The sequence below is a fragment of the Herpailurus yagouaroundi genome, unplaced genomic scaffold (genome assembly GCF_014898765.1).
Source record: "Herpailurus yagouaroundi ecotype Mexico unplaced genomic scaffold, PumYag 208, whole genome shotgun sequence".
Taxonomy (NCBI): Eukaryota; Metazoa; Chordata; class Mammalia; order Carnivora; family Felidae; genus Herpailurus; species Herpailurus yagouaroundi.
The window spans coordinates 10,287,119-10,301,116 of record NW_024412439.1 but is presented as its reverse complement, the minus strand read 5'-3'; the positions used below and the strand labels follow the sequence as shown (position 1 = coordinate 10,301,116).

General features: G+C 56.5%; 1 protein-coding gene across 1 annotated transcript; it reads left to right on the top strand.

The window, feature by feature from the left end:
- Positions 1 to 92: 92 nt before the first annotated feature.
- Positions 93 to 12,439, top strand: WRAP53 (WD repeat containing antisense to TP53). Its single transcript, XM_040453329.1, has 10 exons — positions 93 to 1,523; positions 1,659 to 1,757; positions 2,022 to 2,133; positions 10,104 to 10,192; positions 10,422 to 10,512; positions 10,606 to 10,738; positions 11,295 to 11,503; positions 11,697 to 11,800; positions 11,944 to 12,078; positions 12,193 to 12,439. The coding sequence occupies exons 1-10, from the start codon at positions 1,135 to 1,137 to the stop codon at positions 12,437 to 12,439; spliced, it is 1,608 nt and encodes a 535-aa protein (XP_040309263.1). The 5' UTR covers positions 93 to 1,134.
- The last annotated feature ends 1,559 nt before the right edge of the window (positions 12,440 to 13,998 follow it).

Sequence of the window (13,998 nt, the reverse complement as noted above, 5' to 3'; positions counted from 1 at the left end):
AGAGCACATGGGAGGGGAAAATCCCAATCCCAGCAACCCCCGCGAGGCTCCTGGCACAAAGCTGGACAGTCGCCATGACAAGTAAGGGCAAGCAGTTCGCCGGGGGGCGGTGGGAGTGAGACAGGATTCTCGTCGTGCTGGTGCTGCAGCTACTTGACACTGGGGTGGGGAAGTTCTACCAGCCAGAACTGGGAGGGCAGAATCGGTGGAAACCATTTTGGAAGACTCCCGCCACTGTGTCAAATATGAAGGTGGAAGAAAGAAAGACACTTGTCATCCCTCTCCCAGATAGCTGGATAGTTTCTTCTCATCGGCTAAAATGCCACCTTTTTAGGAAGGACTTCCTTAATATCCCGATCCAACGTATTCCTTCAGATACTCTGTATCACACCATCTTGTTTAATTTCCTTCACAGGCCTTGCCGCTCTCTGCAAAGATGTGTTCCTTGCCTTAAATACACAGCAACGTAAGCCTTTTAGGGAGGGCAGAACCCTTGTGCTGCTATCTTACTCATTGTTGTATTTCTCAGTGCCTGGTACAGTACTGGGTCGCAAGGAAGAGCTCAATAATAAATACTTACTGAATGAATGAAAAGAGACGGAAGTGTGAGGAATTTGGCGAATGAGAAGCAAAAGGATCAAAATCAAGTATAGCGCTAGCGCCCTCTTGCAGGTGAGGGGGGAGTAGGTGCTTTAAGAGTGACGGAGGGAGACGGCAGGGGGAGCTCAAGCCCTTCAAACAGAGGCGGAAGCTTTCGGACTACAACACCCAGCAGCCACCGGGAGCCCCAGGGCGTGATGGGTACGGTAAACCCTCGTGACCTGTTACGTGCTTGCCCCGCCCCTCTCCCGGGTCGCCCGCGAAATCCGATCGGGAGGCGGAGGTCCAATTGAAAGGTGCGGCCAAATCCCGCGAGAGCGCGTGGCTCTTAGGGACCGAGCGGGTTGAGGAACGCCGAGCTTGCCACCTTGGTGTCCCTAGGTCCGCCTCGCCTTCCCGGGGTCTTCCGCCCCCTCCCGGAGGAAGGAGGCAGGCGCAGGTAGGTGCTCCAGTTCGGCGTCCGGAGCCTTGCGAACTCTGCGGCGGGGCGAGGGTTGCCCGGCGAGGCCAGTGTGGCCGCGCGTCCTCCGCAGCATGAACACGCCGGAGGCGCCCGTGTTGGACCCGGACCCGGCCCCCGCCCCGGCCCGCCTCTCTCCTCAAGCTTCCCTGACGGATAAAGACCCGGACCCTGAACTGGTACCACCGCCGGCCGATGGGGACGAGCCGCCCCGCCTGTCCCCAGATCCCAAGGCCGGTTCAGCTGGTTCCCAGGAGACGGGAGAGGGAGGCTCAGCTTCTATCTCCGCTCCCCCGGAAACGGGGTTCGGTACTCCTAGGGAGCCGAGCCCTCCAGTCGAGAAGCCAGAACTTTCTGAGAATGTGAGCCCTCCTGCAGAAGAGCCGGACAGGCCGGAGCTGGGGCCCGGAGAGCCCACAGCAGGTGTGTCTGAGGAAGCTCCTCCGGAGGATGAGGGATTCAGGTAAGTGGTGACGGCGTGGACGCAGAGATCCGAGGAGATTGGGAGCGTGAGATGTGTGCTTCTTCGCGGGTCTTGGGGCCCACTTCACCAGTCCCGTTTCCTCCTTGCCTTGTTGTCTCCCCATCTTCCTTCCAGCACCTGGAGCTATAGCTTCTCCCAGCTACCTCGATTTCTCAGTGGTTCCTGGTCGGAGTTCAGCAGCCAGCCCGAGAACTTCTTGAAGGGCTGTAAGTGGTAAGTTAAGGGTAATGGGGCTGGGGGATAACCGTGCCCAGGATTTTTACCATAAAAAGACCCCCAGTTATCTTGGAGGAGAGCCCATCGAGGTGGGAGTTGGGAAGAAAGTAAAAGTTCCTCTTGGACTGAGCTTACATTTCACCTAGAAATATGTGTCTTCCACTTTTCTCAGGGTCTTGGGGTGCTTACCTACCCCCAGAGGGAGCCTGGCACTTGGAAGATAGAGCCCTGCCCAGCTTTCTAACTCTTTCCTATTTCTAGGGCCCCTGATGGTTCCTGCATCTTGACCAACAGTGCTGATAACATCCTGCGTATTTATAACCTGCCCCCAGAGCTGTACAATGAGGGGGAACAGCTGGAATATGCAGAAATGGTAAGGGTAGGGGCTGCCTCTGTCCCGTCACCGGACACTGCACGTGTCAGTCCTGCGCATGGCTGGAGAAAGTTGAGCCCACGTGTTTCCCGATCGCAAACAGAACGTTTCTTCATGAACGTTCACAGGTAGCACGTTCTACCCTGGACGGGGAGATATTTAAGGTGGCGTTTGCCCGTTCTTTACTCGTGAATGTGTGTTTTCCATCAAAGAACGGTGGGTTTGTTGTGGCGGTATTTAGTTGACTTACAGATAATTATTGAACGACTGCCAATGTGTTAGTTACCGTATTTGGTGCCGGCATAAAGTGCTGAAGGAGACAGAAGAGCTGGTTTGCTGTCTTGTGTGGGAGACAGACGACAAACGTGGAAACTGACAAACGAGCAAGTTCGCTATAAAGGATAGCAAGTGGTGTGAAGGAGATAAATAGAACGAGAAGGAAATAACCAGAGGACGCCACTTTACTTACTTATGTATTTTAAGTTTATTTAGAGAGGGAGAGCTCGAGCACGAGCATGCACAGGTGGAGGAGGGGCTGGGAAGAAGCCCAAGCAGGCTCCGCACCATCAGTGCAGATCCCGACCGCGGGCTCAAACTCATGAACTGTGAGATCATGATCTGGGCCAAGATCAAGACGTTTAAGCGAGCCAGCCAGGTGCCCCTAGAGGAGACCACTTGAGATAAACTGGTCAGGAAGGAGCTCTGAGCAGGAGACGGTTGAGTGGAGACGTGAAGAGTGATGGGGTCAGTGATGTGAAGAACGTCCCGGGAAGAGGCAATGATTTTACAGAGGCCCGGGGCTAAGAGGGAGCTTTGTGTGTTCAAGGAACGGAAAGTAGGCCAGTGTGCCTGGACTGAGGCCAGTGAGGGGGAGAGTGTGGTGAGGACGGATTCCACAGCCCATATCGGGTTGGATCTGGTGGGTAGGCCATTTGGGGTTTATTTGGGAAGCCAGGGGAGAGTTTTAAGACAGAGGAGTGTGGGGCGCCTGGGTGGCTCAGTCCGTTAAGCGTCTGACTTCATTCAGCCCAGGTGAAGATCTCATGGTTCGTGAGTTCAAGCCCCGCATTGGGCTCTCTGCTCCTTTTCTGCTCTCCTGTCTGTCTCTCAAGCATGAATAAATGTTAAAAACACACACACAGAAGAGTGAAGGGATGGCCAAAGTTCGGAGAATGGATTGTGGTGAGCAGGAGTGAAATCAGGGGGACCCATCAGGATGTGTTTATCGCGGTCCAGGTGAGAGACGGTGGTGGCTGGGGCCAGGCGGTGGCAGGAGACGTGGAGAGGTGTGGATGGGTTTGAAGTGTATTTTTTTATTTTATTCTATTTTATTTTCTTTTACGTTTATTTTTGAGACAGAGACAGAGCATGAACGGGGGAGGGGCAGACAGAGAGGGAGACACAGAACCGGAAGCAGGCTCCAGACTCTGAGCCATCAGCCCAGAGCCCGACGTGGGGCTCGAACTCACGGCCTGTGAGATCGTGACCTGAGCTGAAGTCGGACGCTTAACCGACTGAGCCACCCAGGCACCCCGTAGTGTATTTTGTAGGACGTGGACGGTACAGGGAAGGAAGCGATCACTGGCGATGTCCAGGTTCTCGCAGCCCGGGGGACAGTGGTACGATTTACTCAGAGGAGGAAGCAGATAGGAGGAGGCCTCAGACGATGAAGCGTTTTTAGGTCTGTGTGAAATGTGAAGCTAGGGGAGAAGCCGGGGCTGGGATGTACTTTGAGAAGGGGAGGAGCACGTGGACGGGATCTGGCATCTTGTATACGATTCAGTGTCAGGACCGTGTGGCTGGAGGAGGAGGAGGCTCACACAGAGCCCGGAGCGCTCGAGCAGATGGGGGTGGCGTGCAGGACGGATGGCAGAGGCCGAGGCAGGGTCAGGTCTGATGCCAGAGGGAACGTGGGGCCAAAGAAGGGTTCGCGGGGTGCTTCTGCAGCGTCAGGAATAACCCCGTAGACACGGAGGAATTGATGCTGAAGAGGAGAGGCGGGTAACAGGTCCCTGAGAGGCTGGCCGAGGACAGGATCCAGAGCCCATCAGAGGACTTGGTTCGGTGGGGAACGCGGTCTCGAGGTAGGAAGAGAGGCAGCCGTTTGGGGGTCGGAGGGTTTCTGGGTCTCCTCTCTTGGCTTCTCAGGGAAGCAGAGAGGGAGCTGACCTGCTGAAGGAAGGGGGTCTGTGGGGAGAGAGCAGGAGGCGGGGATGACTGGTCCCGGCGAGTCGAAGATCCAAACTGGTAAGGAATGCGGTAACGTCGCTGTTCTGTGCTCAGCGCCCACTAGAAATTTGTTGCCGTCCGTTTAAGGTGAGATCTGTTAACTTCCTTGTGCGTCGCTTCCCAGCAAGCGAATCGACCCTGTTTTTCCTGTGTGTGACATGAGGATGACAGCAACAGCACCCACCCCACACAGCCATCAGGAGCAGTAAAAGAGTTAGCGGAACGTGTATGAACCAGCGCCTGTTCTGTATTCGGTGAACACCGGTGGCGGGTATGAGCTGGGTCGAGCGTGGCAGAGGAGGCTGGTGTGGCTGGGAAAGGCGGGTGTCTCGAGAGCGTCTGCAGGGGCATCCGTGCGGCGACAGACTCGAGTGGAAAGCAGACAAGGAGGTGGATCGTAAATGTGTTTTTGATGAAGCAGGATAATTGTCGTGGTGGAAAGAGAGCAAGTTACCTGGCCAGGTGGGAGACGGTGGCCAGAGATGGTGCGGTGACAGGAGCATCTGCGGGGAGCGAGGCAGCGAATCAGTCTCCCGAATCAGGGAGGGTGACAGAAAGGTGGGGGGCCGGTATGGTGGCAAGAAGTACGGCTGGGGCTCCTGGCTGGCTCAGTAGAGCATGGTGACCCTTGATCTCGGGGTTGTGAGTTCGAGCTCCACATTGGGCGTTGAGATCACTTAAAAATAAAATCTTAAGGTGCCCCTGGGTGGCTCAGTCGGTTGAGTGTGTGAGTCTCGATTTTGGCTCAGGTCGTGATCCCAGGGTCATGGGATTGAGCCCCAAGTCAGGCTCCGTGCTGAGCTTGGAGCCTGCCTAAGACTGTCTGTCTGTCTGTCTGTCTGTCCTCTCTCTCCCATCCCTCCCCTCTCCCCTGCTCACTCTCTCTCTCTCTCTCTCTCTCTCTCTCTCTCAAATAAAAGTAAAATCTTAAAAGAGAGCTTAAGGCAGCGCCTGGGTGGCACAGTTGGTTAAGCATCTGACTCTTGATTTCGGCTCAGGTCACGATCTAGTGGTTCATGGGATGGAGCCTGGAGTCAAGCTCTGAGCTGACAGCATGGGACCTGCTTGGGATTCTGTCTCTCTGTCTCTCTCCCTCTCTCTCTCTCTCTCTCTCCCTCTCATACACAAAATAAATATATATTTTTTAAATGCGGAGAAGCTGGAGTTTGGGGAAGCGAAAAGATTTGGAAATGGCTACCGTGAGCAAGGTTGACACTCACCCCGCCCCCTCCTGACCCTGAGGTGTGCCCTGGGGAGGAGAACGAGAGAAAGCGGATGGCCACCTTGAAGATGGGGACTGAGAGAAAGTGGTGACGGCCGCCTCGAGGATGGGGGCCCAGTCCCGGGGACGGCTTGGTCGCTCACCTAACAGGCAGAGGCCGCCCCTGTTGGTGATCTCTGTGCGACATACAGGGCGCTCCAGGCCCGGTTCTTGCAGGTGTTGTCTCGGGGGCCGGGTGGGCATGGTGGGCCGTCCCAAAAGAGCTCAGGAGCAGAGGTCGTTAGAAGAGCTTCTGGAAGCGTGGCAGGTTGAGAATTTATTGCACCATTCGTTTAAGAAAAACGGGAATGGTAAAAGAGAAAAGGCATCATTAGCGACCACTCTACAAAATTCAGCCTTTAAATTATCCCCTCTTCTTTCGGCCTGTACAGTACGGAGGCTTTTTATGTGGTTGTGTTCCTACTGTAGATGGTTTTGTACGCTGCTTTTTTGTTTCGTTAACAGTCGTCTCCTAAGTGATTTCCGTGGTGCTTCGGTCTCCATAGTTACCGTATTTAATGGTGTATGAGACTACACCGAGTGCCCGCGATTGATGATTTTCATACCTATTCCCCTGCTTTGGGCATTTGGGTTGTTTCCAGGGTTTTTGTATCCTAAATTATTCAGTGAACGTCTTCATGTGCTTTGACGGAGATTCTCTTCCTAAGAGAAATTTGATGAGTAGGAAATACTCTAGGCCAAAAGTATCAATATTTGTTCTACATCTTGTAGACAGATACCCAGTCTGTTTTCAAAAGCTCTTCTGCTTTTTTTTTTTTTAAAACTGCTGTTAGCCGTGTGAGTGTGCGAGTTGTATCACAAGTGCACGCATCAGATGATTACACTTCATGTGTCTGCTAGTTTAGGATTTGGAAATGGATACAGTTAGTGTAGGTGGGGAAATGGGAGGAGGTCACTTTTGAGTATTTCCATGCACTTGTTTCTTTTTTTTTTTTTTTTTTAGTGTTTGTTTATTTTTGAGAGACAGAGTGCGAGCAGGGGAGGGGCAGAGAGAGAGGGAGACACAGAATCCGAGCAGGCTCCAGGCTCTGCGCTGACAGCTCAGATGCGGGGCTTGAACCACGAACTGTGAGATCATGACCTTAGCCGAAACGGGACATTTAACCAACTGAGCTACCCAGGCGCCCCTCCCTCCATGCACCTGTTTCTTCTTCCCAGCATGCTTTCTTAATTCCTCTCCTCCCTTCTGTGCCTTTTCACGGAGCTTTCTGGAACTCCTATCCCTAACTCCCCAGCCTCAGTCCTGAGTTCTGTCCCTGCCCTGGGGCCCTTGCCCGAGGCTTTCGCTCCCTATAGCCCTGCCCAGGGGAACCTGCATATCTCAGGTTTGGAGGGGGGCTGTCCTCATCCCCCAAATGCTTCTTCCAGACACTTGCGCTCTCTCTTGTAAAAACTTTTCCTTTGAGGCTGTGCCGTTTGGTTCTCCCTCATTCACCAAGGACATGGGCACCTCATGGCTGTCCTGTGCACCCCAAGTCTTTCTACCGTCGTGGTGACGTCAGGTATCCAGACCAGAAGGCTGGTCTCATCCTTTCATTTTCCCTGACCCTTCCCCCCCCCTTCCCCCCATCGAGTCCCCTAACCTCTCGGTTCCATCTGCTTCTCCCTACTCCACTGTCTCTGCTTTAAGTCAGGTCACTATTGGGGGCCTCATGTTACTGGAACCGTCTTCTGTCTTCGCTCATCAGAACATTTCTTTCTGACTGCCGATGATACGCTAGGTGTTGGGGAAAACGTGGTGAGCCGGACAGGTGTGATTGTTGCCTCCTCAGATGGGTACGATGCAGGGCGAGGGGCAGAGGGCTGTAGGAACATGGAGTGGGGCTCCTTGCTCCGCAAGAGGGGTTAGGGAAGGCTTCGCAGGGGAAGACGCCTCTGAGAGACCGGAAGCGTGATCGGCATTCAGCCAGGAGGAGTTGTTGAGGGGAGCGAAGGAGGAACATTCCAGACCTGGATGCTGGTGTGTGTGAAAGCCTGTAGATCGGGAGTACGGTACGTCGGCACCCTCTGGGAGCTGGGAGTCCCACCGGGATGTGGAGATTCTAAAGGGGTGAGTACGGAGGGGTGCGCCATGAGAGGTGGGTAGGGGCCAACACCTGGTAAGGAGATCGGGTCTCATTCTGAGGGTTACCCGGAGTCACTGAACGTTGTAAGCAGGAGAGTGACGCAGGGCCGGATTCCAGCCCGATGAGGTCTCCGTGGCCCGCACGTGGCTGCAGCGTGGAGAACGGGTGCAGGCTGGGGTGCGGCGGTGCGGGGAGGCCCGGAGAACACGCAGACTCGCACAAATGCTGGCAGGAAGGCGGTGGCTTTGGTGGGAACGAAAGGGCGTGGACACGTTTGAGAGACCCCGGGGCGGCGGACCGGGCAAGATTTAGGATCGCCGGCCGCTACTTGGTCTTGCGCGGGCTGGACCAGGAGTGGAAAGTGGGTGAGGGGTAGGAGTGGTCAAGGCTGCCGCTCAGATTTGCGGCTTCCACACTTGGATGTGGAGCCCCGGGTGGGGTTGGGGGGGTGGGGGAGTAGGTTTGAAGGAGGCGGAAGCCGGGTCTGTCACAAGCTGAGTGTGAGGTGCCCGTGGGATGTGTGAGCGGAGCGTTGTGCCAGGCGGCCTGATGTGTGTGTTCGGAGCAGGGGCTGAGGGCATGGGTGCGTGACATTGCGCCGAGGGCCAGCAAATAACTGACAAAGGGCTGTTACCCAGACGATTGAAAGACTCCCTTCCGATCAGTAAGGAGAAGCCAGTAACTTGGAAAAGTGAGCAGAACTTACGAAGAGGTGTGCTTAAGCGAATACTGAACGTAGGTGAACGTCTGACCCCAGTGGTCATGGGGGAAAGGCAACTTTGTAGTCCAGTGAAATTCTACTTCACAGCCTTTAAGTTTTTTTAAATGTTTATTTTATATTTGAGAGAGAAAGAGACAGCACGAGCAGGGGAGGGGAGGGGCAGAGAGAGAGGGAGACACAGAACCCGATAGCAGCTCCAGGCTCCGAGCTGTCAGTGCAGAGCCCGACGCCGGGCTCGAACTCACGGACCGTGAGATCATGACCTGAGCTGAAGTTGGACGCTCAACCGACTGAGCCCCCCAGGCGCCAGCACAGCCTTTTATTGACAAAAACTTGGAGGTCTGGCCGCACCAAGGGGCCACCGGCACTCCCTTGCACGCCGCACAGCGGCGGTGGGAGAGTGAATCCGGATGATCCCTCTGGGCCAACGGGTGACCCCATCCGGCAGAGTTGGCAGAATGGGTGCCATAGAGCCCGGTCATCTGGCAGAAGCTGCGGAGAGGCCCTCCCACACGCGTACCAGAATGTTCAAAGCCCTCCACCCAACATACGGAAAAACGTGGGTGACTGTCAGCAGAGAAGGATAGTGGGGGTGCTGCCCAGCGGTGAAGGTGCCTGAGTTAGAGCTAAGCGTGTCACTGCGGTGAAATCCCCCAGTCACAAAGGGATGCAAAAGGTCTGGTACCATCGGTATTAAAGGTAAAGGCCACGAAAGACCATGGTAGACGACGTCGTCGTCTGAGTGTTTCTTGTATGAATACATTTCTAAAGAAATGCACGAATACCTCTGAGGGAGGGTGTCCTTGGGAAGAAGTTTTAACTGCCTTGTATTTTCCTTTTTTAAGGTGGGTGGAGGAGTCATAGGAAGTTTTAAATATACTTCTTTGCATGTTTGAACTGTTTAATACAATTTTTTAAAGGATCTAACGGCATCTAGTAGGTGCTCAGTAAATATTGGTATCAATGGTTGGTGTGTAGTTTTTGTTTCTTTTCTTTTTTCCTTCCTTTTTTTCTTTAAGTTTATGTATCTTGGGGCACCTGGGTGGCTCAGTTGGTTAAGCATCAGACTTCGGCTTGAGTCATGATCTGACGGCTTGTGAGTTTGAGCTCCATTTTGGGTGAGCGTAAGACCTGCTTCTCTCTCTCCTTCTTTCTCTCTCCCTCTCTCTCTCTCACTCTCTCTCTGCCCCCCGCTCATGCCCTCTCTCAAAAAAAAAAACTAAAAAAATAAAGTTTAAGAATTTTTTGAGAGAGACAGACATCACAAGCAGGGGAGGGGCAGAGAGAGAGGGGGACAGAGGCTCCAAAGCGGGCTCCCCTCTGACAGCAGAGGGCCTGATGTGGGGCTCGAACTCATGAGCTGTGAAATCATGACCTGAGCTGAGGTCAGATGCAGGCTCAACCAACTGAGCCACCAGGCTTGTTTCTTCTTAAGTGTTTAAGAAGCAAAAGAAGAAGTCTGTATGGCATTTGGTGGCCCAAATCCGACACGACAGTCTGAGCTGATCCTTGACTGTTGAGATCAGGATTCTGTTCTTCGTATCGACACCATCTGCCTTCTCCCCCCCGGTTAAGTGCCGACAGACAGTCCCCCTTTGGCATAAAGCTTCTGTAGCACGAGTCTGCCTCCTTTTCCTGCCAGTGACCCAGGCGTTCCTGCATCTCTGTCCAGGCCCCCGTCCTTCGAATGGTGGAAGGTGACACCATCTACGATTACTGCTGGTATTCGCTGATGTCTTCAGCCGAGCCAGACACCTCCTAGTAAGTGATGTCCTTTGCCTCCCCTCCGCCTTCCCCTCTCATCGTCCCTCCCCCCCCCCCCCCCCAAGTTTCAAGGGGATCCTCTACGGAGAGCGAGCTAGGGACTGGCAGGGGGCTCGGGAGGAGGGAAGGCTGCTGTACCCTTCGATGCGGGCTGAGAGGGCCGGCCAGTTGGCTTCCTCCCCTTCCTTCGACAGCACCGGGGCCTCAGTGTCCGTGTCTCTCTCAGCGTGGCCAGCAGCAGCCGGGAGAACCCCATTCACATCTGGGATGCATTCACCGGACAGCTCCGGGCTTCCTTCCGTGCCTACAACCACCTGGTAGGGGCCTCCCCGCCCGTCCCAGGGCTCGTCCTCGCCCAGCTCCCTCCCGGGGGCCACCTGAGGCTGTTTGCACGGTTTTCCTGCCTCTAGGACGAGCTGACGGCAGCCCACTCGCTCTGCTTCTCCCCGGACGGCTCCCAGCTCTTCTGTGGCTTCAACAGGACCGTGCGTGTCTTTTCCACGGCCCGGCCTGGCCGTGACTGCGAGGTCCGAGCCACGTTTGGTGAGCGTCTGTGCCTCCCAGGGGAGGAGGAAGGGGGAGGACACTGCCACGTGCAGAGGGGCCTCGTGTGAGCCAGGGGACCGGGCCCGTCACGTCGTCTTCAGTACAGCCCAGGGAGGCAGGTCGTACTGGGGGGGGGGGGGCCCAGAGGACAAAACAGATTCAGGGAGGGGGCGAAACTCTCCCAAGGTCAACCTGGTTCACTCCTGAGCCCGTGCCCTGTCGGCCGTGTGCCTCTTGATCTCTAAAATCTTGGTCTCTGGGAAATTGGAAGTGAGGCGGATTTCATTTTCCTATAAGCCTTTAGGTTTCCATCCCTTCGAGGAGAAACAGATTTGAGAAGGAAGAAATAAATCTTGAAGAAGAAATTTAGGTCCTTTGTGGGGATAGAAGGATCTGGGGAGCATCAGGGATCTTTAGCCTGCTTGAGGCAGACAGGACAGGGGAGGCACTGGTTCCCTGCACGTGGAACAAGAGACAGAGATGTACCCTTGATCGGCCTGGTTAATGTCCGGTGTCCTTGCCCTGTCCCCAACTTTGTTCCGTCCCTTTCTAGCAAAAAAGCAGGGCCAGAGTGGCATCATCTCCTGCATAGCCTTCAGCCCAGCCCAGCCGCTCTATGCCTGTGGCTCCTACGGCCGTTCCCTGGGTCTGTACGCCTGTGACGACGGCTCCCCTCTTGCCTTGCTGGGAGGACACCAAGGAGGCGTCACTCACCTTTGCTTTCACCCCGACGGCAACCGCTTCTTCTCAGGAGCCCGCAAGGTAGGGGTCACGTCCTGAGATCCCAAAGAGGGTGCACAGAAGGCAGCAGTGGGGATGCAGTCTGTGATGTGTCGGGGTCGGACGTGGGAAAAAACTAAGCCAAGCTAAGGGAGTGTCTGCAAACTTTGGGGGAAGCGGGGACGTCTCGTGCGGGAGGGGGAGTGGACTCCAGGCCCCTGGTCTGTGTCTTCAGGATGCTGAGCTTCTGTGCTGGGATCTCCGGCAGCCCGGTCATCCACTGTGGTCCCTGAGTCGAGAGGTGACCACCAATCAGCGCGTCTACTTCGATCTGGACCCGTGAGTGACCGAGTCCTTCCTGCCCAGGGTCCCAGTGCCCCCGGGGATGTCAGAGCCCAGCTGTAGGTCCCAGCCCCTGGCCGTGAGGGGTTCCTGCCCCCGGGGGTGATGACTCTGCGTCAACAGGCTTCTCTTCTCCCCAGGACTGGGCAGTTCTTAGTGAGCGGAAGCACCAACGGGGCGGTGTCCGTGTGGGACACCAGCGGGGCCGGACGCGAGGGGAAGCCGGAGCCAGTGCTGAGTTTTCTGCCCCAGAAGGACTGCACCAACGGAGTGAGGTCGTCGGTTAATGCCACAGATCTTGGGGCTCGGGCTGGGGAGGGACGGGGATGCCGAGGGAACAGGCATCCTCTCTCAGGATGCTGACAGGCGCTGCCTGTCTCTCCCTGCAGCCTGCACCCCAGCCTGCCATTGCTGGCCACCGCGTCAGGTCAGCGCGTGTTTCCGGAGCCCACGGACAGTGAGGACGAAGGGGAGCAGCGGGGGGACCTTCCTCTGCTTTCCATGCGCCACGTCCGCTTTGAAAGTCAGCTTCAGCTCTGGTGGTGTGGGGGGGGCCCGGACACCGGGGTCGCTGACGCTCACCGGGACGGGCAGGGACAGGGAGGGACAGAGGAAGGTGGGGGCGAGTTGATATAAAAAGGTTTTATATGGTACCAGAGTCGTTGTGTCTTTGGGGGGAGGCAGATGCTGGGGATGGGGCCGGGTGGGGTACAGGTGGGCCCCCTTGTCCAGCAGCGGTGGGGGCTGGCGGCTCCTTCCCGACACCGACACCGGGGTTGAGAGGTGGGACTAGGCGGGAGCCAATGGGGCTGCGGGGCTCGGTGTGAAGTCAAGGGAGTGGGGGTGGGGCTTCATGCCATTGACTGGCCGGTTGCTAGGCAACTCGGTAAACTGAAGGGGGGGGGAACCTGTTTGAAATCTCGGTCCCAAGGTGGGGGCGGCAGGGGTCAGGGTGAGCGGTGGCTGAGCAGGAGTGGCAGGAGCGGTGTGTCAGACTGTTGGGTGTGACTGCGTGAGACTGTGCAGACAGTGACAGACAAGACACCCGCTCACTCGCGCTCGACACTGTTTACCACCATCCGGCAGCAGAGGGACCATTACTCAGCTCTGGGGGAAGGGGAGCAGGAGCACCCGCCTCTCCCCTGGACTCCCCCAGGAGGCAGGCGACTGAGTGGCCAGAGTCAAGGACACATACGAAAGAGTAAAGGTGCCTCCCGAGAAACCACAGGCGTCACATTCCGTATTTCGGATAGATGCGGGACAAGGGCGGGAGTCTTCCATTGGGCAGCTGTCCCTGGTCCCGCTTCTCCATCCATCCGCTTGATTGGGGGTTGGGGGGGGGGAGTATGTTATTTCAGGCAGTGCCTCCGCCCCACCCCCTCCCTCGCCAGACACTGAGAAGGGGGCTCTGAAGAGACTGTCAGCGGGGGATCTGCTTTGGGACCTCACCATCAGAGGGAAGGGACTGGGGGCCTGTGACGGCAGAGGGGAGAGGAATGTCACCTCTGCCCAGAGATGCTGAAAGCGAGGGAGGGTTCTTACACCCAAAAAGGCAAACCCTCCTCCCTTCCCCCAGGATAATTGGAAACAGCCCTTCCGGCTGAATGTGGGTTTGGGGAAAGGTACTCCCTTCCCTCCCCCAGCCCCGCTTCTCCCCACAGCCGTCCAAGAAGGGCCCGAGTTTACCCCCTTAAACCCTCGCCTTCCACCCAATCCCAGGTAACAGGAGAGGGCCCAGGAGCCCGGGACCAAAAAAAACAAAAACAACGACCCCAGGAGGAGGAGTTGAGCGACCTGTGTTGGGTTTCCGCCTTTACCCCAGACTCCCCGTGTGACCTTGGGCAAGTCACGGGGCCTCCCCGAGCCTCAGTTTCTCCCCCCGCCCCCCGCCCCGCAATGGGGAGCCTGCGGCTCTGCCCCTCCCACTCGACACAGGTAGTCGCGACGGCCAACTCAGCCCACTTCGCAAAGTGCGGAGCCTTCAAGGTTATTACTGTTCTCTCCAGACCCGCCGGGAGCCGCGGCGGCGCCCCAGGCTGGGGGAGGAGGAGGCGGCGGCTGCGGGAGCCACGGGGGCCGGGCTCCTCCGGGTGGCGAGGGCGAGGGCCTTTCTGGATCCGAGAGCGGAAGGTTCCAGCCGCTCGGGCGGCCCGGGGGCCGGCGGGGGAGACGCGGCGGGGGGCGGCGGGGACAAA

Bases quoted from the DNA above. Each gene is read 5' to 3' on its own strand.
- WRAP53 (XM_040453329.1), top strand. From the start codon at position 1,135: ATGAACACGCCGGAGGCGCCCGTGTTGGACCCGGACCCGGCCCCCGCC. The intron at 10,513-10,605 runs GTAGGGGCCTCC...TCCTGCCTCTAG, and splicing joins TCCGTGCCTACAACCACCTG to GACGAGCTGACGGCAGCCCA. The intron at 11,801-11,943 runs GTGAGTGACCGA...TCTTCTCCCCAG, and splicing joins GTCTACTTCGATCTGGACCC to GACTGGGCAGTTCTTAGTGA.